Raw genomic sequence first — 23,316 nt, forward strand, 5'->3', positions numbered from 1 at the left:
TATTATTTTAATTTTTAAAAATTTTATGCACATGGTCTATCATCATATATCGTTTAGATACACATACACAGGGAAAGAGTTGTACATGAAAAGATTACTTATGTTGGCAATTTTGATATGCTGAGACACCATCTCAAAATTTTTGTTAGGTTCAGCTAGCTTGGGTTTGACCAATTCCCTGCTGGAGACCACTCTGCTGTTCATCAAAATGAGGGCTTGGCCATGGATGTTCTCCACCTGGAGGTCAGCATCATCCAGCTCCAACAGTAACTGCTAGATGTAAGAAAACACAAAGCCATCATGTGGGGAAAAATCAAAGCCCAACTTGGACCGACACCCACTCAGAATTAAAGGCAGTTTAAGTAAATGTCTGGTTATAGCACCTTCAACCCAAGTATGAGACTCATCATCACCTCTGTCCTTCCCACCTACAGAAATGCCACGTGTCTGCTGTGTGGCAAGGACACATCCATAAGTGGGCACCCCCTGACAGCATCCGCTCCCAGAGGCACCACAATCCACCCTGCTGGCTACCTGCATGATCCCCTCACATTAACTCGCTGGTTTCTTTTCAATCTTGTCCAACACATCTTCCACTTGGTAAAGTCAGATGCTTATGGGAGCCACATTTCTGTCAAATGTTTCCACCTGGTTCCGGAGGTTTCACAAAGGAATTGGTAAAATGCTGACTCAATCCTATAAAATATTTAAGACAATAATTCGAGTGAGTCAAAATGCCCAGAAATAGCAGCACTGGATGCTGAATTTAAAGAAGGGTTTCTTTGCAAAACTCTACCCCTGAGGATGAAACACATTCTTAAAAATGCACAGCTGGGGTTAAACACTTTTCAAATTTATTCTATTTAGAGCATGATACAATAAAACTCTTACGAATAATAAAAGAAAAATTTGTCTCCCTTATTGCTCAGTTTTATATTTCAAATGATTCCATTTTGCCCCTCCACACCACACTTTGATCATATTTTAAAAATCCCACTTAAGGAAGTGTTCTGGTTTGCTAAAGCTGCTGTTATACAAAATACCAGAAATGGATTGGCTTTTATAAAGGGGATTTATATGTTATGAATTAACAGGTATAAGGCCAAAAAATTGTCCAAACTAACGCATCAACATGGGGATACCTTCATTGAAGAAAGGCTGATGGCATCTGCAACACTTCTGAGAGCTGCCATCTGCTGATCATTTACTCCTGGGCTCTGGTTTTAAAATTGCTTTCTCCAAAATGTCTCCGGGCCTCAGTCTCTCTTAGTTCCTCTATCTCAGATTCTGTGCATCCTTGCTTGTTCTCCCAAGGCATTTCTCTCTAAGCATTTTCCACGACATTTTTATCTAAGTGTCCTCTCTTAGCTTCTCTGGGTTCCAACTTTTAGCTTAGCATTTCCAAATGTCTTTCTCTCTGCATCTCCAAGTGTCTGTGTCTGTGTTGGCCCCTGAGCTGTTTTAAGGACTCCAGTAAACTAATCAAGACCCACCTTGAATAGGCAGGATTCCACTTCCATGGGAATAATCTAATCAAAAGGTTATCACCCACAGTTGAATAGGTCACATCGCCATGGAAACAACCTAATCAAAAGATCCGACCCACAATAGGTATGCCCCCACAAGATTGCATTAAATAACAAGGCTTTTTATGGGGTACATAACAGATTCAAACACAATATGAAACAATGACTAAATATGGATTGAGACTCTGCCAGCTTCATAGCCTATACCTGCATAGGGGGCAGGGCCTTTGTCTTCCCACCTCAGCACTGGCAGGGCTTAGCCGTGCATTCAGCAAAGACTCAGCAATATTTCCTCAAGCAGGGATAAAATGTGAACCAGTCTGAAAACAGAAGCAAGCAGTTAAGCAGGTTAAAAACTGAGCAAAGTTGTTATGACTAAGGCAAGAAATAGGAACTTGACACAAAAAAGGAGGGAGAGGGATGAAGAAATTAACTTTTAGGAATTCTATTTATAGACTAAAGAAAACTAGAAAAAAAAAACAGAAGATAGATGTTAGACAATGGAAAATAATTGCAAATCTATAATATAGAATGTGGAGTTGAGCTACAAACAACAAAAAATGATTATATAAAATTCATAGGGAACATGTTCTATGAGCCAAGAATCTCACACATATTTACATTCAATGTTTAGCAGTCCTGTTAGATATGTACTTTTATTCCTATTTTTGTATAATGGGAATTCAGTAATTTCCCCAGGTTTTGCTGATAGTAAGTCACAGAGTTTGGTGGTAAATCTAGCAAAATTGAAGCCCAGGATCCTCACTGCCCTACTCATCCTGACTGTTTCAAATAAATGCTCAAACAAACAAGATCTCACCGTTCCCTGTCATTAACCATCACCTGGTAATTCTATGAATTTGGTAAAAAAGCATCTTAGATATGTCAGACAAAAGAAATGACAGTTACCAATGAAAACTCCACGGTGAGAAAGGGCAGGGTTGCCGTTTATTCATTATTAGAAACAGACGAACAGAAAACCACTATTAAAATGAAATGCGGAGGAAATGGAGATATCTTTACATAGTTAGTGGTGATGATGGTTAATACATAAATACGTGACTGTAAAGGGAACCACTGCTTGTTGTCTTAGGATGGAATGTATGGTGTGTGAACAAAACTGTCTTTAAAAATGGGATGAAGAAAACTTGGGGGCACTATATTGAGTGAAATAAGTCAGACACATAAGGACCAATATTGCATGGTCTCACTGATATGAACTAATTATAATATGAAAACTCATAGACGTGAAATATAAGTTACCAGGATATAGAACGAGGCTAAAGAATGTGGAGTGGTTGCTTATTATGAACAGAATGTTCAACCCTGTTGAACTTAAATGTTTGGAAATGGACAGAGGTGATGGTAGAACATTGTGAGAATAACTAGTAGTGCTGAATGGTGCATGAATGTGATGGAAAGGGGAAGCTCAGAGTCCCATATGTCACCAGAAGGAAAACTGGAGGTCAAATGATGGGAATACATAAAACAGTGAATCTTGTGGTGGGCAATGTCCATGATTAACTGTACAAATATTAGAAATCTCTTTCATGAATTAGAACAAATGTATGCCACTATAACTAGAAGTTAATAATAGAGGGGAATATAGGGAAAAATATACCTATTGCAAACTATATACTACAGTTAGTAGTATTTTAATGTTCTTTCATCAACAGTAACAAATGTACTATACCATTACTATGAGTCAGTAATGGGGGGGTGGTTAGGGGTATGGGAGGATTTGAGTTTCCTTTTACTGTCTTCATTTCTTTTCTGCAATAATGAAAATGTTCTAAAAATTGAAAAAAAATTATGTTGATGGATGCACAGAGTATGATGGTACTGGGGGCAACTGCACACTTTGGATCTCTGGATAACTGTATGGTATGTAAACAATCTCAATTAAAAAAAAAGGCAGGGATCCCAGAGAATGTGGTCACTGTGTGAATCTAAATGTTGAGGTGCAAACTTTTTGATGACAGGTAAGTCCTATAACCTTTCCTGCTGTTATTTTGGTATTTTCCTTGTTAAAATAAAACAGTCTTGTCAAAGACATTTCACCACTGAATCCTGTTGTCCTTAAAACCTTATTTTTTTTTGAGGCGTGGCAAGATGGCGGACTGGTGAGCTGTATGTTTTAGTTACTCCTCCAGGAAAGTAGGTAGAAAGCCAGGAACTGCGTGGACTGGACACCACAGAGCAATCTGACTTTGGGCATACTTCATACAACACTCATGAAAATGTCGAACTGCTGAGATCAGCGAAATCTGTAAGTTTTTGCGGCCAGGGGACCCGCGCCCCTCCCTGCCAGGCTCAGTCCCGTGGGAGGAGGGGCTGTCAGCTCCGGGAAGGAGAAGGGAGAACTGCAGTGGCAGCCCTTATCGGAAACTCATTCTACTGATCCAAACTCCAACCATAGACAGACTGAGACCAGACACCAGAGAATCTGAGAGCAGCCAGCCCAGCAGAGAGGAGACAGGCATAGAAAAAAAAAACAACACGAAAAACTCCAAAATAAAAGCGGAGGATTTTTGGAGTTCTGATGAACATAGAAAGGGGAAGGGCAGAGGCTCAAGCCCTGAGGCACATATGCAAATCCCGAAGAAAAGCTGATCTCTCTGCCCTGTGGACCTTTCCTTAATGGCCCTGGTTGCTTTGTCTCTTAGCATTTCAATAACCCATTAGATCTCTGAGGAGGGCCCTTTTCTTTCTTTTTTTTTTTTTTTTTAATCCTTTTTTCTTTTTCTAAAACAATTACTCTAAGAAGCCCAATACAGAAAGCTTCAAAGACTTGCAATTTGGGCAGGTCAAGTCAAGAGCAGAACTAAGAGAGCTCTGAAACAAAAGGCAATAATCCAGTGGCTGAGAAAATTCACTAAACACCACAACCTCCCAAGAAAAGGGTGGTGTCCGCTCACAGCCATCATCCTGGTGGACAGGAAACACTCCTGCGCATCGCCAGCCCCATAGCCCAGAGCTGCCCCAGACAACCCAGTGTGACGGAAGTGCTTCAAATAACAGGCACACACCACAAAACTGGGCATGCACATTAGCCTTCCCTGCAACCTCAGCTGATTGTCCCAGAGCTGGGAAGGTGGAGCAGTGTGAATTAACAAAGCCCCATTCAGCCATCAGTTCAGCAGACTGGGAGCCTCCCTACACAGCCCAGCAGCCCAGAATTGCCCTGGGGGGACGGCACTCACCTGTGACATAGCACAGTCATCCCTCAACAGAGGACCCGGGGTGCACGGCCTGGAAGAGGGGCCCACTTGCAAGTCTCAGGAGCCATACGCCAATACCAAGGACTTGTGGGTCAGTGGCAGAGACAAACTGTGGCAGGACTGAACTGAAGGATTAGACTATTGCAGCAGCTTTAAAACTCTAGGATCACCAGGGAGATTTGATTGTTAGGGCCACCCCCCTCCCTGACTGCCCAGAAACACGCCCCATATACAGGGCAGGCAACACCAACTACACACGCAAGCTTGGTACACCAATTGGACCCCACAAGACTCACTCCCCCACTCACCAAAAAGGCTAAGCAGGGGAGAACTGGCTTGTGGAGAACAGGTGGCTCGTGGACGCCACCTGTTGGTTAGCTAGAGAAAGTGTACTCCACGAAGCTGTAGATCTGATAAATTAGAGATAAGGATTTCAATTGGTCTACAAATCCTAAAAGAACCCTATCAAGTTCAGCAAATGCCACGAGGCCAAAAACAACAGAAAATTATAAAGCATATGAAAAAACCAGACGATATGGATAACCCAAGCCCAAGCACCCAAATCAAAAGATCAGAAGAGACACAGCACCTAGAGCAGCTACTCAAAGAACTAAAGATGAACAATGAGACCATAGTACGGGATACAAAGGAAATCAAGAAGACCCTAGAAGAGCATAAAGAAGACATTGCAAGACTAAATAAAAAAAATGGATGATCTTATGGAAATTAAAGAAACTGTTGACCAAATTAAAAAGATTCTGGACACTCATAGTACAAGACTAGAGGAAGTTGAACAACGAATCAGTGACCTGGAAGATGACAGAATGGAAAATGAAAGCATAAAAGAAAGAATGGGGAAAAAAATTGAAAAAATCGAAATGGACCTCAGGGATATGATAGATAATATGAAATGTCCAAATATAAGACTCATTGGTGTCCCAGAAGGGGAAGAAAAGGGTAAAGGTCTAGGAAGAGTATTCAAAGAAATTGTTGGGGAAAACTTCCCAAATCTTAACAACATAAATACACAAATCATAAATGCTCAGCGAACTCCAAATAGAATAAATCCAAATAAACCCACTCCGAGACATATACTGATCACACTGTCAAACACAGAAGAGAAGCAGGAAGAGAAAAGCAATTCACCACATAGAAAGGAAACAGCATAAGACTAAGTAGTGACTACTCAGCAGCCACCATGGAGGCGAGAAGGCAGTGGCACGATATATTTAAAATTCTGAGTGAGAAAAATTTCCAGCCAAGAATACTTTATCCAGCAAAGCTCTCCTTCAAATTTGAGGGAGAGCTTAAATTTTTCACAGACAAACAAATGCTGAGAGAATTTGCTAACAAGAGACCTGCCCTATTGGAGATATTAAAGAGAGCCCTACAGACAGAGAAACAAAGACAGGACAGAGAGACTTGGAGAAAGGTTCAGTACTAAAGAGATTTGGTATGGGTACAAAGATAGACATATAGATCAATGGAATCGAATTGAGAACTCAGAGATAGACCCTCAGATCTATGGCCGACTGATCTTTGATAAGGCCCCCAAAGTCACTGAACTGAGTCATAATGGTCTTTTCAACAAATGGGGCTGGGAGAGTTGGATATCCATATCCAAAAGAATGAAAGAGGACCCCTACCTCACCCCCTACACAAAAATTAACTCAAAATGGACCAAAGATCTCAATATAAAAGGAAGTACCATAAAACTCCTAGAAGATAATGTAGGAAAACATTTTCAAGACCTTGTATTAGGCGGCCACTTCCTAGACTTTGCACCCAAAGCACAAGCAACAAAAGAAAAAATAGATAAATGGGAACTCCTCAAGCTTAGAAGTTTCTGCACCTCAAAGGAATTTCTCAAAAAGGTAAAGAGGCAGCCAACTCAATGGGAAAAAATTTTTGGAAACCATGTATCTGACAAAAGACTGATATCTTGCATATACAAAGAAATCCTACAACTCAATGACAATAGTACAGACAGCCCAATTATAAAATGGGCAAAAGATATGAAAAGACAGTTCTCTGAAGAGGAAATACAAATGGCCAAGAAACACATGAAAAAATGTTCAGCTTCACTAGCTATTAGAGAGATGCAAATTAAGACCACAATGAGATACCATCTAACACCGATTAGAATGGCTGCCATTAAACAAACAGGAAACTACAAATGCTGGAGGGGATGTGGAGAAATTGGAACTCTTATTCACTGTTGGTGGGACTGTATAATGGTTCAGCCACTCTGGAAGTCAGTCTGGCAGTTCCTTAGAAAACTAGATATAGAGTTACCATTTGATCCAGCGATTGCACTTCTCGGTATATACACGGAAGATCGGAAAGTGACACGAACAGATATCTGCACGCCAATGTTCATAGCAGCATTATTCACAATTGCCAAGAGATGGAAACAACCCAAATGTCCTTCAACAGATGAGTGGATAAATAAAATGTGGTATATACACACGATGGAATACTACGCGGCAGTAAGAAGGAACAATCTCGTGAAACATATGACAACATGGATGAACCTTGAAGACATAATGCTGAGCGAAATAAGCCAGGCACAAAAAGAGAAATATTATATGCTACCACTAATGTGAACTTTGAAAAATGTAAAAACAAATGGTTTATAATGTAGAATGTAGGGCAACTAGCAATAGAGAGCAATTAAGGAAGGGGGAACAATAATCCAAGAAGAACAGATAAGCTATTTAACGTTCTGGGGATGCCCAGGAATGACTATGGTCTGTTAATTTCTGATGGATATAGTAGGAACAAGTTCACAGAAATGTTGCTATATTATGTAACTTTCTTGGGGTAAAGTAGGAACATGTTGGAAGTTAAGCAGTTATCTTAGGTTAGTTGTCTTTTTCTTACGCCCTTGTTATGGTCTCTTTGAAATGTTCTTTTATTGTATGTTTGTTTTCTTTTTAACTTTTTTTTCATACAGTTGATTTAAAAAAGAAGGGAAAGTTAAAAAAAAAAAAAAAGAAAAACAAGGAAAACAAAAAAGATGTAGTGCCCCCTTGAGGAGCCTGTGGAGAATGCAGGGGTATTGGCCTACCCCACCTCGATGGTTGCTTACATAACCACAGACATAGGGGACTGGTGGTTTGATGGGTTGAGCCCTCTACCGTAGGTTTTACCCTTGGGAAGACGGTTGCTGCAAAGGAGAGGCTAGGCCTCCCTATGGTTGTGCCTAAGAGCCTCCTCCCGAATGCCTCTTTGTTGCTCAGATGTGGCCCTCTCTCTCTGGCTAAGCCAACTTGAAAGGTGAAATCACTGCCCTCCCCTCTACGTGGGATCAGACACCCAGGGGAGTGAATCTCCCTGGCAACGTGGAATATGACTCCCGGGGAGGAATGTAGACCTGGCATCGTGGGACGGAGAACATCTTCTTGACCAAAAGGGGGATGTGAAAGGAAATGAAATAAGCTTCAGTGGCAGAGAGATTCCAAAAGGAGCCGAGAGGCCACTCTGGTGGGCACTCTTATGCACACTTTAGACAACCCTTTTTAGGTTCTAAAGAATTGGGGTAGCTGGTGGTGGATACCTGAAACTATCAGGCTACAGCCCGGAACCCATGAGTCTCGAAGACAGTTGTATAGAGGTGTAGCTTATGAGGGGTGACGGTGGGGTTGGGAGAGCCATAAGGACCACACTCCACTTTGTCTAGTTTATGGATGGATGAGCAGAAAAATAGGGGGAGGAAACAAACAGACAAAGGTACCCAGTGTTCTTTTTTACTTCAATTGCTCTTTTTCACTCTAATTGTTGTTCTTGTTATTTTTGTGTGTGTGCTAATGAGGGTGTCAGGGATTGATTTAGGTGATGAGTGTACAACTATGTAATGGTACTGTAAACAATCAAAAGTACGATTTGTTTTGTATGACTACGTGGTATGTGAATATATCTCAATAAAATGAAGATAAAAAAAAACCTTATCATGGCATCTCATCATAAATATAATAAAATTCAAACACACAATAGTAAAAAAAAAGTACATTAAAAAGGAAAATGTGTATTTTTTTATTTCCATTTTATATTTTTGTACATATTGTTAGGAATCAGCCGTTTTTAGTGATCTCTGATGAGCGTTCTGTTTTACTTCTGACTTTATTCATAGTTTGACTAAGTCTAGTATCCTCTAAAAGGAAAGAAAAAAACCTTCTAAAAATAAGCAAAAACAACAACAAAAAAATCAATCTTATTCTGAGTAGTCCAGTAACATTTTTGTGTATGTATAAGCAGTGGGTTTGTATGAGATGGTTAAAAAGGCCAAAGATAAAGATTTCCTTTTTTTCCCTTTTAAATTTTTATCTATAAAGTTGATGTTTATTTATTTATTTGTGTTCTGTTTGATGTATGAATCAATGTTGTCCAACAATAAACCCGAATTTTATTTTGCTGAGTTGTTCTAACAGGGAAAGAGCGGGGGAGGGAGGGAGGGGGAGGGAGGGAGAGAGAGAGAGAGAGGGAGAGAGAGAGACACCACAAGGGGGTCCGACGGGGAGGAGGGCGCTGAGGGCCTGGTGGGGCCCCTTCCCCAGGAGCGCAGGTGGGGACCGCGGGGGGAGGGGAAGCCGCGGGAGGGGGAGGGGAGGGGGCGGGAGGCCAGGCCCTCAGGGCAGCAGAGGGAGGGGAATGAGGGGACAGGAGGAAAGGCGAAAGGGACCCACCGGGGATAAGCAGACCGTCCCTTCGGAGAACCATGGCGCGGACAGACCCCTCAGGCCACAAAGGACCGGGAGCACCATCAAGACCCGCGGGGCTTCGGTCACCGAATCCCTCCTGCCTCCTCGAAGGGAACGCTTGGGCCCATTCTAGGTGCCGCACACCCCACGCCGGAGTCCTTACAGGTCGCGTCCAAGTCAGTCCTAGAGCTGCGGGAAACGCCCCAGGCGAAGCCCAGGACAAGGAAGCCGCCTCAGCCTCAGGCACCGCCGTCGCCTCCGCACAAGAGCCCGCTGCGACCTCTGATTGGCTGCCAGGTCCTGGCGCGAGGTCAGGCGCGGGTCGGCAGTATGTGCGCGCTCTGGCGCCCCTAGCGGCGACCTGGTGCTGCTGCAGTCTGGCTTCAGGGAGCGCAGTTAGCGGCAAAGACCTGGTGTCCCTACAAGGGCCTGGGTTGCAGAGGTTCAGTCCCTCGGGGAATACATTTCCCTTCCTAGCATCCAGCTCTCATAATCCTCAGGTGTGTCACCTTTTCCATAAGAGCAGTAGCGTGTGCTCCATGGTTATGGACCTTGAAAGTGCAACTGGGCCTTGATGCCCCCTTCCTTGAAGTTGCAACTAGGGGCGATCCAATCTAGCCCCCTGCCTGGTTTTGCACAACTTGCAGCTATTTAAGAATGATGCATACAATTTTAAGTGATTGCGGGAAGAGGTTAAAAGAATGTTATTTTGTTGACGTGAATTTAGATGAAATTCACATGTGTTCATAGATAACGATTTTATTGGAACACAGACAAGCTCATTCCCTTGGATATTGTCTTTGGCTGCTTTCCTGCAACAACATCAGAGTTGATTAATTGCAACAGACACTGCTCTTTACTGCGTTCAAAGCCTAAAATGTTTACTACCTTGCTCTTTACAGGGAACGTTTGCAGGTCGTTGGTTTACTTGAACTTTTTCTTCTTTAATTTATTGACCAATCCTCCCAAAAGTTTAATAATCTTCTGAAAGAACCTGCTTTTTATTTTGTTAATCTGTAAAGCTATTTTCTTCTCTATTTCATTTATATTTTCCCCATTCTTTATAATTTCTTCCTTCTTGACCCCTATGGGCTCTCTCAGTTGCTACTGTTTGCAACTTTTAAGAAAGAAGCCTGGATCACTGTTTATAACCCCCGCCATGTGTTTAATGCTATAGATTTCCCTTTAAGTATTGATTAAGCTTTGGCTCACAATTTTGAGTGTAATATGTAGTATGTCCATTATCATTCAATTACATTTATTCCGTAATTCCTCCAGTGACTCTCTTTTATTGGAAGGGTTATGTGGTAATATTTTATTTATTTTCCAAAATACGTGGGATTTTTTTAAACTATTACTTTATCAATTTCTAATTTCGGGGTATTATGGTCAGATTACACAATCTAAATATGATTGATACTTTGCACTTGAAGATTTCCCACCCCCCCACCCCCAGCTTCTCGGCACGCCCAACCCCTCAGGCCCTGCACCCCGCGAAATGCAGAGAACAAGCTGGGCAGAGGGCCGGCGCGGCTCTCCAGCAAGAAAGCGGGAGCCCCGCGATCCCAGGGCGCACTCCTCGCCCGCAGGGGCCCGGAACACGACCACCCCGCCCTGCTCCCAGCCCTGCGGGCCCCGCCAGGACTCCTGCTGCAGCCGGCGCGCGGCGGCGCTCGGTGACAGGGTGTCCAGCGGTCCACATCCGCCACCCAGTCGCAGAGACGGTCTTGGCCGCCACCCGGAAGAAGAGCAGGGCGACTCTGGGCAGCGGATCCCCAGCCCCAGCGCAGAGGCGGCCGGACCTGACGGCCCCTGTTCCCGGCCGGCCCCCGCCAGGATGCCCTAGCCCTGAGCCCTGAGCCCGGCTGGAGCGCTAACTCCAGAGGCGCGCAGCTCCCGGGAAGTAGAGGGTGCGCCGGCTCCGCCAGCGGGCAGCCTGTCCCGGCGCGGGCGAGCCGAACTCCGGGTAGCGGCCGCGGGCACCAGGCGGCGAGGGATGCTCGGCGGGTCCCGCTGCGCGCAGTGACGGTATCCCGGCCACCCGCCCACACTCTCGCCCCGCTTCGCCGCTCCACGCCGCCCCGGCGCCTTCCCACTCCTGCCGACCGCAGGCGGCTTCGAGGAACGCGGGTGCCGGGCTGGGTGCCACGGAGCGCGCGGCGAGGTCACTGGCACGTCCAGGGAAGCTCAGAAGAGCCCCGCTCGGCCTGTGCGCGCCCCTCTACCTCCGGGGCCGGCCCCTAGTTGCCCCGGACTCCCAAGAGGCTGGCATTGGGGGGGGGGGGCGGGGGGCGGCAACTTACCCGGAGCGAGCCGGAGAGCGAGAGCACCAGGAGGAGGAGCAGGAGCCCGCGGTCATCTTCCCCGCCGCGCCGTGCCCAGACGCCTGCCCGGTGTCCGGAGTCCGCTCGCCGCCGCCACCGCTCCCCCGCGCCTGCCCGGAACCTCCAGCCTGGCTGCGTCCGCCACCCTCGCCGCCCGGGCTCCCCGGAGCCTGGCCAAGTGGGAACGGCGGCGCGCTCCCTCTGGCCGGTGCGTCTGTCAACCTCGCAGCGGCCCGCGCCTCAGTTCCGCGGGATCCCAGCGGCAGGTGAAGCCGCGCGGCCGCCCCGCCGAGGCCCCGCCCCGCGCCCGGCCCCTGCGTTCGCTCCTCTAGAGGCAGGCCTTAAAGGCGCAGCTCCCGGGTCCCCGCGCCCCCGCCCCTCTGGAATCGGCTCGGGGCCAGGCGACTCCCCCTGGGGCCAAAGATGCCTAGGACACTCTGCCTCCCGGGGCCAAACGGGGTACTGGGGTACCCGAGAGAAGTGAGGGCCCTGCCCCCAAACCCAAGCACCCCTTTGGATGGGGAGCCCCTGCTGGCTTAGTCCTACTTCCTGGCCTGGCCAGCGGTGGGAGCCGGCACTTCCATTCTGCCCTCTCTTTATTTAGGAAGTGTGTCTTCTTACCACATCCCCCGCCCCAGGCCTGCCTCAGAGCTTCAAGCCCAAGTGCAGATCACTCTCCGGAACGCAGAGCTAATTAATAAAGAGTAGGATTAGGCCAAGTCTGGTCCTGCTCCTGATGTGCCCCTAAGGTTTGGAGGGGTGGTACTGCCTGTCTGTGCGTCCATGCACTCGCTTAGGGCGGAGAGGGAGAAGAGACTCTCAGAGGGAAGGGCTGTCTGCTGACCAGCAGCCCCCAGGACAGCCAAGAGCCAGCTCCCCTTGCTTGGCGTGAGGGATTCCCAAGGTGGAGGACATTTCAGCAAGTGAAAAATAACGTCCAATTGGAAAGTGACTCAGGTTGTGTGCTCCTTTCCTTTCGGCCAAGGCACCAGGCCCAAGGCGCGCCCCAGGCGGAGCCCACCACAAGGAAGCCTCCTCAGGCCTTGGCCGCTGCAGTCCCCTCTGCGCACCCACTGGGACCTCTGCTTGGCTTCCAGTTCCCTTCCTGAGGCCGGCTTCTGGTCAGGCCCATGTGCGCTCTCTGGTTCCCCTAGCGGTGAACTGGTGCTGCACAGTCTGGCTGCGGGGAGCAGAGAGAGCAGCAAAGACCCGAGGTCTCTGGAAGGGCTTGGGTAGCAGAGGTTCGGTCCCTCCAGGAATATGTTTCTCCTTCTAGAATCCAGGGCTCATAACCTCAGGTGTGTCACCTTTTCCATAAAAGCACTAGTGCATGCTCCATGGTTATGGAGCTTGACAATGCAACTGGGCCTTCACACCCCCTCCCCTGAGATTGCATCTGGGGCTGAATCCAATCCAGCTCGCCACCTGGTTTTGCACAGCTTGCAGCTAGCTAAGAATGGTGGTTACAATTTTAAGTGGTTGGGGAAGGAGGTTAAATGGACAATGTTATTTTGGTGATGTGAAATTTACATGAAATTCACATTTGTATCCATAAGTAACTTTTTTTGTTGGAACACAGACTTGTCGGTTCCCTGCTGTATTGTCTCTGGCTGCTTTCCTGCTGCATCACCAGAGTGGATTAATTGCAACAGAAACTGGGCTCACTGCTCTCAAAGCCTAAAATACTTATTACCTGGCTATTTATAGAAAAAGTTTGCAGGTCGTTTGTTTACTTGTACTTTTTCTTCTTTAATTTATTGGCCAGTTCTGCCAGAAGTTTGTTTAAATTAATAATCTTTTGAAGAACCAGCTTTTTATTTTGGTAATCTTCTGTAAAGCTATTCTCTTCTTTATTTCATTTATATTTTCCCCACTCTTTATAATTTCTTCATTCTTCACCCTGTGGGTTTGCTCTGTTGCTACTCTTCGCAACTTTTTAGAAACAAGTCTAGCTCATTGTTTACAACCTTCTCCCATATGTTTAATGCTACAAATTTGGCTTTAACTACTCATTTAGCTTTGTCTGACAACCTTTGACTGTAATATGTTCATTATCACTCAATTTCATGTATTCCCTAATTTGCCTAGTGATTCTCTTTTATTGCAAGGGTTATGTGGTAATAGTTGATTATTTTTCAAAAATGTGGGATTTTTTAAAAAGCAATTCCTTTATCAACTTCTAAATTTGTGGTGTTATGGTCAGATTCAATTCTAACAACTTTTAACATTTTGCTTTCTCAAGGTCAAGCCCTAAGAAATATCTTTTTATTCCCAACAGTTGCAAAGAATTTGTTCTTTCACCTTGAAAAAAAAATGAAGTGCTAAAAATGGTTAATATGTTTTAAATTGCATAAGAAATGTTTAGACAATATTATAAAAATGAATAGTTTTCTAACCTTCTTTTGGTTACTGATCTGCATAATATTACACAACAGTATGGAAGCAAGTTATTTTTTAAAATGTTATATGTCACAGAAACAGCCAAATTCCCTTGTTGGTTTCATTGTTTTACTCTGATGCTTCTCTGAAAGTGCCTGCAGTTAGCTACAAGTCACGGCTTCATCTTCAACAACAACAAAGAAAGACTTTTAAAAAGAGGCAAGGCAAGCATATAAATTATGTTCTACCCATTATCTAATATAATCCTAGTAAAAATATAAAGAAAAAAATTAAACCTCTGTTTTAATTGAAGTGCTTGCATATTTAAACCAGGCTCCTAGTGCTGTGCCTGCATGCTCTCTCCCCATAGGAGATATTGGTGAGACCCGTTTCTGTGGTCCCTAGAACTATGACGGTGTCAACCCCATCACACGGACATGCTCCTTCTGCTTTTTTCTGGATTCTGACCATTTCTTTATCTGTTTTGGGTTATAAAAGCCCAAACAATTCTTCTCACTCTGAACCAGTCTTGGAAAGATTTATTTTTCCTCCAGTTCCGTGTTGATGCATCTTCAATAAACTCAGCTTCTCAGCATAGAAGAGACTTGTTTCTCTATTTGATATGGGATCAGGCGGGCCTGATTATTTAGAACCAGGTTTTCTAACAGTATCAAGATCACACGATCTAAATATGATCGATACTTTGCACTTAAAAGATTTCTGTTCATAGTTAAAATTAAGACATCATCAATTTAAAGATATGTGCAATGTGTAAAATTTATATATGTGAACTGACATCCTTAGGCCTAACAATAACTGCAGTGTTTGTATTTTACTATTAAATAAACTCTAGTCTTCATCTGGATTTCACTGGATTTTCCATTATGTCCTTTGTCTGTTCTGGAATTCCATCCAGGATACCACAGCACATTTAGTCATCACATCCCTTAGCATACTCTAGTGTGTGACAGTTTCTCAGACTCTCCTTGTTTTTCACAACCTTGGCAATTTTAAAGAGTAACTACTGGTCAGGTGTTTTGTAGACTGTTCCTCAATTTGGGTTTGTCTGCTGTTTTTCTCACCATCACACATGGGTTATAGGTTTTTAGGAATATCACAGAAGTGATGAGCCCTTCTCATCACTTCACAGCAGGGATACCTTCTCTTAACCTGACTTATCACTGGGGAGTTAGCCTTGAACAACTGGCCAAGGATTATGTGACAAGTTTCTCCACTGTGGAGGTATTTTCCCCTTTTTATACATTGTTCATGGAAGCAAGTTACTAAGTCCAAACTACTCTCCGATAATGGAGGGGGGTTGGAAGTGGGGGAGGAAGGGAGTTAAAGTCCAACTTATTGGGGAAGTTTATCTACATAAGTTATTTGGGGTTCTCTGGTAAGGCAGATCAAAATTAAATCACAAATTCAATACATCAATTAAACTAGCCACAGAACAAGAGATCAAGTCACGTGTGTTTAGTGGCTATTACATTGGACAGTGCAAATACAGAACATTTCCATCATCTCAGAAATTTTTCTGGAGAGCAGTGATTTGATTTTTTGACCTTTCTTCTTTTCAAATATATGCATTTAAAGATATAAATTTCCATAAAATGCTTTCACTCATTCCCATAAATATTTTCATTTCCAAAATATGGACCTATGGCTTATTCAGCACCAGGTGCAGGGCTAGAATGGGGAAAACAAGGAGCCTCAAGCACAAAATGAAGGAGCCACTGCTTCTCAGGTCTGTGAAAGTGCAGGGAGAAATGGCGCTTTGCACCTTAGGCCCATTGCTTGCCTCACCCTATGCCCAGCTCTGTTTAAAAGTGTATTGCTAAATATTTCAAAACTATTGTTTGCTTTTTTTAAAATTATATGTTATTGATTTCTAGTTCAATTCCATTACTGGGTATCTGCAAAAAGCCCTACAGCTAATATCATAATTAATGGTGAATTATCAAACATAATTTTAAGAACATGATGCAAATATCTGCTATAACCACTTCAAGTCGACAAAGCATCTGCAATAGCTGAGAAAATTTAAGATCAAAGCTGCAGCACTTAAACTCCCAGATACACAGACTTATATAAAGCTGCAATAATTAAGATAAGGTAGAATTAGCACAAAGAGAGAGAACTGGACAAACAGAATGGAATAAAATCCAGAAATACATATATAGTCACTTACCTGATTCACACAAAGGTTTTCTGCAATACAGTGGGGGAAAAAGTGGTCTTTTTAGTAAATGGTGCTGGTGAATTTGGATGTGCATATGGGGATGTATGAAACTTAATGTCTTAATTTCTCACACCTTAAGCAAAAATCTATTTGAGATAGATCATAAACCTAAATGTAAAATGTCAGATAGTAAAACTTATAGAAGAAAACATAGCTGGAATATCTTAAATTTCTTAAAAAGGTACACAAAGCATCACCCATAATGTCCATAAACGTATGCATTAAACCACCACCAGATCAAGACACAGGACACTTCAGTGACCCAGCATTGCCCTCAGCCCCCTCCCAACTGACAACTGAATTAGAAATCCTTTCCAAAACTTGGTACTCACATCAACAGAACTCTCAGTATGGCTGGTGGGAATATACATTGTTTCTATTACTTTTGAAAAAATATTTGATATTATCTACACTTTATCTGCAGCTCCAGAACTTCTTCTCATAGCTGTATATACCCAAGAAAAAGTGAGTCCATGTGCCGACTGAGAGGTGCACAAGACTGTTCATAGCAGCTTCATTAAAAGCAGCCAAAGAGTCAGCCTAAAAGTCCATCAACAGTAAAATGGATACATAAAACTGCCATATTCAATTACTAGAAATCCACCAGACCATGAAAAGGAATGCATCACTGTGACACACATCCAGGATGCATCTACAGACATTATTTAAAAGAAGGCAAATGCAAAAAGATGCTGTGTGATTCCATTTATTTAAAGCAAAAAACAGACAAAACTAACCCATGGGAATTGTGCTGGTTTGGATGTATTATGTCCCCCCAAAAGCCATGTTCTTTGATGCAATCTTGTGGGGGCTGACATACTAGTGGGGATTAAGGTGGAATGTTTGTATTAGTTTGTTTCCATGGAAATGTGCCCCACCCAGCTGTGGGTGATAACTCTGATTGGATAGTTTCCCTGGAGGTGTAGCCCCACCCATTCAGCATAGGCCTTGATTAGTTTACTAGAGCACTGTATAAACTCAGACAGAAGGAGTGAGCTTGCTACAGCCAAGAGGGACACTTTGAAGAATGCACAGAAGCTGAGAGGGTAGCTGCATATGAGGGATAGTTTGGAGAAGGCTGTTGAAAGCAGACTTTTGCTCCGGAGAAGCCAAGAGAGGGCAAACACCCCAAGAGCAACTGCGAGTGACATTTTTGAGGAACTGCAGCCTAGAGAGGAACATTCGGAGAGAAAGTCATTTTGAACACAGAACTTTCGATCAGATGCCAGCCACATGCCCAGCTAACAGAGGTTTTCTGGACACCATTGGCCATCCTCCAGTGAAGGTACCCAATTGCTGATGTATTACCTTGGACACTGTATGGCCTTAAGACTGTTACTGTATAACCAAATAAATCCCCTTTTATAAAAGCCAATCCATTTCTGGTGTTTTGCATCCCAGCAGCATTAGCAAACTAGAACAGGAGTAGAGATTAGAATAGGTGGTTACTTAAGGGGAAGGTGACTGGAAGGGAATATGAGGAAAACTTTGGGCTACTACTTTTTCTCTTTTTTAAATGCAATTTCATTGAGCTATATTGATGAATCATACAATCATCTGATTGTATCTGAACTGTACAATCAATTGTTCACAGTGTCATCATATACTTGTGCATTCATCACCACAATCAATTTTTGAACATTTTAATTACTACACAAAAAAAAAATAGGAATAAAAGTAAAAAAGAACACTCAAACATTTCATACCCTTCCTCCCCCCTATTATTCATTTACTTTTTGTCCCTATTCTTCTACTCCTCTGTCCATACACTGAGTAAAGGGAGTGTGAGCCACAAGGTTTTCACAATCACATTGGTTACTTCCTGTAAGCTATACAGTTATTCAACCATGTTCAAGAATCAGAGATACTAGATGGCTGTTCAACAGTTTTAGGTATTTCCTTCTAACTATTCTATTACATTTAAAACTAAGAAGGGATATCTATATAATTCATAAGAATAACCTCCAGAATGACCTCTCAACTCCATTTAAAATCTTTCAGCCACTGAAACTTTATTTTGTTTCATTTCTCTCCCCCCTTGTGTTCATAAGGCTTTCTCAATCCCATGATGCCAGGGCCAGGCTTATCCCCAGGAGTCATGTCCCATGATACCAGGGAGATTTAAACACCTGGGACTCATGTCCAATGTGTGTGTGTGGGGGGGGCTGTCAGTTTACCTGCAGAGTTGGCTTACAGAGAGAGGCCAGATCTGAGCAACAAAAGAGGTTCTTTGAGGGCAACCCTTAGGCAAAACTATAAGGAGACTTAGCCTCTCCTTTGCAGTAATAAGCTTCATAAGGGCAAGTCCAAAAATCAAGGGCTCAGCCTACCAAACTGGTAGACCCCAATGCTTGCAAGAATATCAAGAATTATTAAAAAATTATTAGTGGGGAAGTTTAATATTACCACGTGTTCAGTTTGCTAATGCTGTCATTATAAAAAATACCAACAATGGATTGGCTTTTATAAAGGGGGTTCATTTGGTTACACAGTTATAGTTTTAAGGCCATGAAGTGTCCAAGGCAAGGCAACAACAATAGGGTACCTTCACTAGAGAAAGGCCATTGGTATGCAGAAAACATCTGTTCGCTGGGAAGGCACATGGCTGTCATTTGCTGATCCTGGGTTGTATTCCAGCTCTTCTCTCAGCTCCTGTGCATTCTTCAAAATGTTGGCCTGCCCTTGGGGCATTTTGTCTTCTCTTTGCTGCAGCTCCTCTTCAAAATGGCACTGACTGTTGCACTCTCTTGGCTGAAGCTCTGAGCTCCTTCTGTCTGAGCACTTACATGGGGCTCTAGTAAACTAATCAGGGCCCTTGCTGAATGGGCAGGGCCTGGACTCCATGGAAATTATCTAATCAGAGTTATCACCTACAGTTGGGTGGGTCACATCTCCATGGAAACAGCCTAATCCAAAAGATCCAACTTACAGTAATACGTCTGCCCCCACAAGATTGCATCAAATAATATGGCTTTTTCTGGGGGACATAATATATACAGCCTGGCACACCACATTCTCCCCCAGACCCTCAAGGGGTCTTTGCAAATGCTTTTTATTCTCTGCCCAAATCACTCTGGGATGCATCAGCGCTTCAGACTAACATGTAAAAACCAAACAAATCTCATCCCCTATTCAAGGTTCCATATACTTATGGTGTTTGAGTAAACTGACCATACAAGTTAAATAATATAGTGTGCTAAAGAAAATAGGGATTTTGCACCAAATAAATATCTGTTCCTTTGTTCTCACATAGAAGTTGAAGTTTTAAAACACAAAGGCTAATCAGACTGAAGGGTAAAGGATGATATTGTGTTTTAAAACTTCATTTAGTCTGATTAGCCTTAGTCCCAACCAAATCCATTTTGTTCATATCTCTAAATGAAGTCTAATCTTTTTTCAGCTTTTTTTAAAAAATTTAAGTTTTTTTTGAGATATATTCACAGACCATACAATAATCCACAGTGTACAGTCAGCTGTGCACAGCACCATCATGCAGTTGTGCATTCACACTGTGGGGTGTGGGCGGCCCGTCCAGCAGCCTTTGCAGCTGTGCACACCAGACAGCATCTGCTCTGTGGAGCAGGTTCCCTTGTCCAGGTCATCATATCTACAGTTTTTCTCTTCCTCTTTCAGGAACAGGGAATTGGCTCCCTTGGGTGGTTCCCACAGATCCTTTGATTTCCATGAACAGGTGGCCCAGGTGAGGTGGGAGATGCTGTGAGTGGGCTTGGGGGCAAGGGCAGTAGGGCCTGTATGCCAGTTTGAATGTATTTTGTCCCCCAAATGCCATTATCTTTGATGTAATCTTCTGTGGGTAGATGTTATCAGTTTTGATTAGATTTTCTTGAGCGTTTCTTTGGAGATGCGCCCCACCCAGCTGTGCGTGATGACTCATGAGATATTTCCATGGAGGTGTGGCCCCACCCATTTAGGGTGGGCCTTGATCAGTGGCGCTATATAAATGAGCCAACAGGCAGAGGCAACTCAGTGCAGCTGTGAGTGATGTTTTGGAGAGAAGCTACAGCTAAGAGGGACACTTTGAAGAAAGCACAGGAGCTGTGGCTGAGAGACATTTTGAAGACAGTCGTTGAAAGCAGATTCTTGCTCAGGAGAAGCTAAGAGAGGACAAATACCCCAAGTGCAACTAAGAGTGACATTTTTGAGGAACTGCAGCCTAGAGATGGACGTCCTGGGAGAAAGCCATTTTGAAACCAGAACTTTGCAGCAGATGCCAGCCACATGCCTTCCCAGCTAACAGAGGTTTTCTGGACACCATTGGCCATCCTCCAGTGAAGGTACCTGATTGCTGATGTGTTACCTTGGACACTTTATGGCCTTAAGACTGTAACTGTGTAACCAAATAAACCCCTTTTATAAAAGCCAATCCATTTCTGGTGTTTTGCATTTCGGTGGCATTAGCAAACTAGAACAGCCTGGGAATGTGGGAATGAGGGATGGGGGCTTTGGGGGGCCTGGAGACAGAGCTGTGGTCTGGGGTATGGGGGGTGCACCCCCACCTGGGTAGTGACTTGCTGAAGGGGGGCTGCGCTCTGAGCCTGTGCTGGGAGCTGGGTGGTCTCCGCAGATGGACCTGCCCTGCTTGGAATCCACATGTGGTTTGTCACCCCCAGAGCAGGCCTGTGCAGGAAAGAGGTGCCATGCCTGACCCCATTCACAGGAACAAGCCCTCACTTAATGCACCAGCACCTGATAAAGATTTAGGAATAAATATTTGGAGAATCCAGGGAAGAACTATTCCTGTTCAAATACTATAGTCTCCAGTGAACAGGAAATCTGTCAAGGTTGAGTGTTGTTTTAAATATGGCCAAAAAAAGGTGATGCATTTATGAGTGTGAAATGCTTTTGGGCACTGACCTGGGCCTGGCCATCCTAGGGCCTGTGATGCAGAGGACATGGCAGAGGCTGGGCCCAGGGGGTAGGTGGTATGAAAGTGAAGCATGCAGTGAGGATGTGAAAACTGTGGGTGAGCAGTGTGGGAAGGAGAAAAGAAACTCACTGGCATGGAGAGGGCTGGGTGAGCCATGGGGTTCACAGAGGCTGGGGAGGCCCTTCCAAGCAGGGGTCCTGGGAGACTGGGATGCTGGGAATCACCTGCCCATGGACCAGTTATGCAGGCCATATGGGGAAGCATCTTGTGTGTAGAAAGACTGAGACTGAAATGTCTGATCCAGCTGTGCTGGGGGAGGATGGTGGGACATAGCCCTGCAATGACATGAGCAAGTCCTCCTTCTTTCAGAAGTTCTTTTTCACTTGTGGTCCTCAGGTGGATCAGAAAATATGGCCTTTTCTGACCTATACAAAGGGGATCTCATCTGAAGATTGCTGAGTCTTGCAACACTGAGGAAGAATTGAGCCAGCCCTGGGAATGGTCTGGAATTGCTGCCTGGATGGAGAATCCATGAGGTGACCCTGCTCTCCTGGAGGCACCAGCTTGGGCTCCAGTCCCTGAGAGTCCCAAGCAGTTGAGAGAGCCACAAGCCTGCTCCTGGCTGATGCAGGGGAGGGGAGACTGGACTTTGGGGCTTCCAGGTGACATGACCACTGGAATCACCCTCCCTCCACAATTCGACTTCAGAAGGGAGAGGATGTCAGAGCTTCCCAAGTTGGAATTGGGGTGGGTGGTACCCATTTTGCCCTGGTTGCCCCTTTTGTAGGAGGAGAAGATTATCCCAAGCTTTCACAATTTTTCATTCATAATACTCAACAACCAAAGTTATGAAGCATACTTTAAATAAAGATGGAATGACATGTTATTGAATAAAAATGTTTTAAAAGCCATAGGGCTGAATAAAACAAACAGTAAGCCCTAATGTAAACAATGGCCTATAGTTGATAGTATAATTATAATGACACTGTTTCATCAATTATAGAAAATATACCACACTAATGCAAAGTGTGAATAATAGGGAAAACAGTGCTGGAGTAGTGTTTGGTAACGCTGCATTTTCTGCATGATTTCTCTGTAGTCCTTTAAATTCTCTAATAAAAATGTATACATATAGCTTCATTTTGAGTGGACCCAGAATGAAGTGGGCAGAACAAAGCTGACTGGGTGGAAGTTGTGGGAGGCAGGTGTCTGCTCTCGGATGGTTGCCCAATGTGCCATCTTGCAAGGAAGTGGTGAGCAGCCTGGGGCTGTGTGGGTGGAGACACCATCGGGGACAGGGGGGTGAGACTCATAAGGTCTTTTCCATGACCAGAGCCTGCAGTTCTGTGGCTTGAGGACCACAATTTTCTCTTTGGTGTAAAAATTAGATCATGTGACTTGTTTCCAATTTTCCCTGTGCTCACAGTAAACCTTATGCAGCTTTAAATCTGAATACTTGCTAAGGAGACCCCAGAGAGGGAGGGCTGAAATGGAAGCCTGGGTAGGCAGCATTGGGGGGCAGGGGAAACCATGGAGCCAGCAAAGAACTACAGCAGTGAAGGAGGGGTCAAGGAAGGAGGGGGCACTGAAGACCAGCAGATGGCAATGTCCAGCAGGAGGAGGACTACCATAGGTCCTTGCCACCAAGGCTGAGGCAGCCAGCATGGCAGGCAGGGCCATGAGCCAGTCCAGACAGATCTCTCCTCAGTGCAGCTCTCATGAGCTCAGTCCAGCTGCATTTTCCATTTCTGCCTCAAAGGCCTCCAGGGGCTCCCTTGGTTCTGGCTCACTGCCACACCTGTGTCCTGGGCCACATCCATCCAGCTGGTGGCCATGAGACACCATGCAGGGTGTGTGGGCCACCCTGTCCCCTTACTCCTCCTTTGCCCCTTCAAATGCAGCCTGAAAAATTCATTTGCTAGAAAAACAATCAACACCAACAGGGCCCTTCACCCAGGAGCCAAGGCTTCCTCTTGGAGGAGATAGTTGGCTCTGGAAACAGACTTAACACATAGATCACACTTTCACTGTGTCTG

General features: G+C 44.5%; 1 protein-coding gene across 1 annotated transcript; it reads right to left on the reverse strand.

Moving 5' to 3' along the window:
* Positions 1-23,115, reverse strand: LOC119519339 (glycine-rich protein DOT1-like). The gene is made up of 4 exons (XM_037816885.1): positions 23,079-23,115; positions 12,793-12,951; positions 11,751-12,099; positions 1-273 (listed from the first exon to the last, which is right to left on the reverse strand). The coding sequence occupies exons 1-4, from the start codon at positions 23,113-23,115 to the stop codon at positions 204-206; spliced, it is 615 nt and encodes a 204-aa protein (XP_037672813.1). The 3' UTR covers positions 1-203.
* Between the last annotated feature and the right edge of the window lie 201 nt (positions 23,116-23,316).

This window comes from Choloepus didactylus, chromosome 23 (genome assembly GCF_015220235.1).
Source record: "Choloepus didactylus isolate mChoDid1 chromosome 23, mChoDid1.pri, whole genome shotgun sequence".
NCBI lineage: Eukaryota > Metazoa > Chordata > Mammalia > Pilosa > Megalonychidae > Choloepus > Choloepus didactylus.

Coding starts and splice junctions, on each gene's coding strand:
- LOC119519339 (XM_037816885.1), bottom strand. CDS start 23,115: ATGGCCACCAGCTGGATGGATGTGGCCCAGGACACAG. Junction 12,100..12,792: donor CCTGAGGAGGCTTCCTTGTG/GTGGGCTCCGCC, acceptor GCCTGCCTCTAG/AGGAGCGAACGCAGGGGCCG. Junction 274..11,750: donor CGCTCTCCGGCTCGCTCCGG/GTAAGTTGCCGC, acceptor TCTTACATCTAG/CAGTTACTGTTGGAGCTGGA.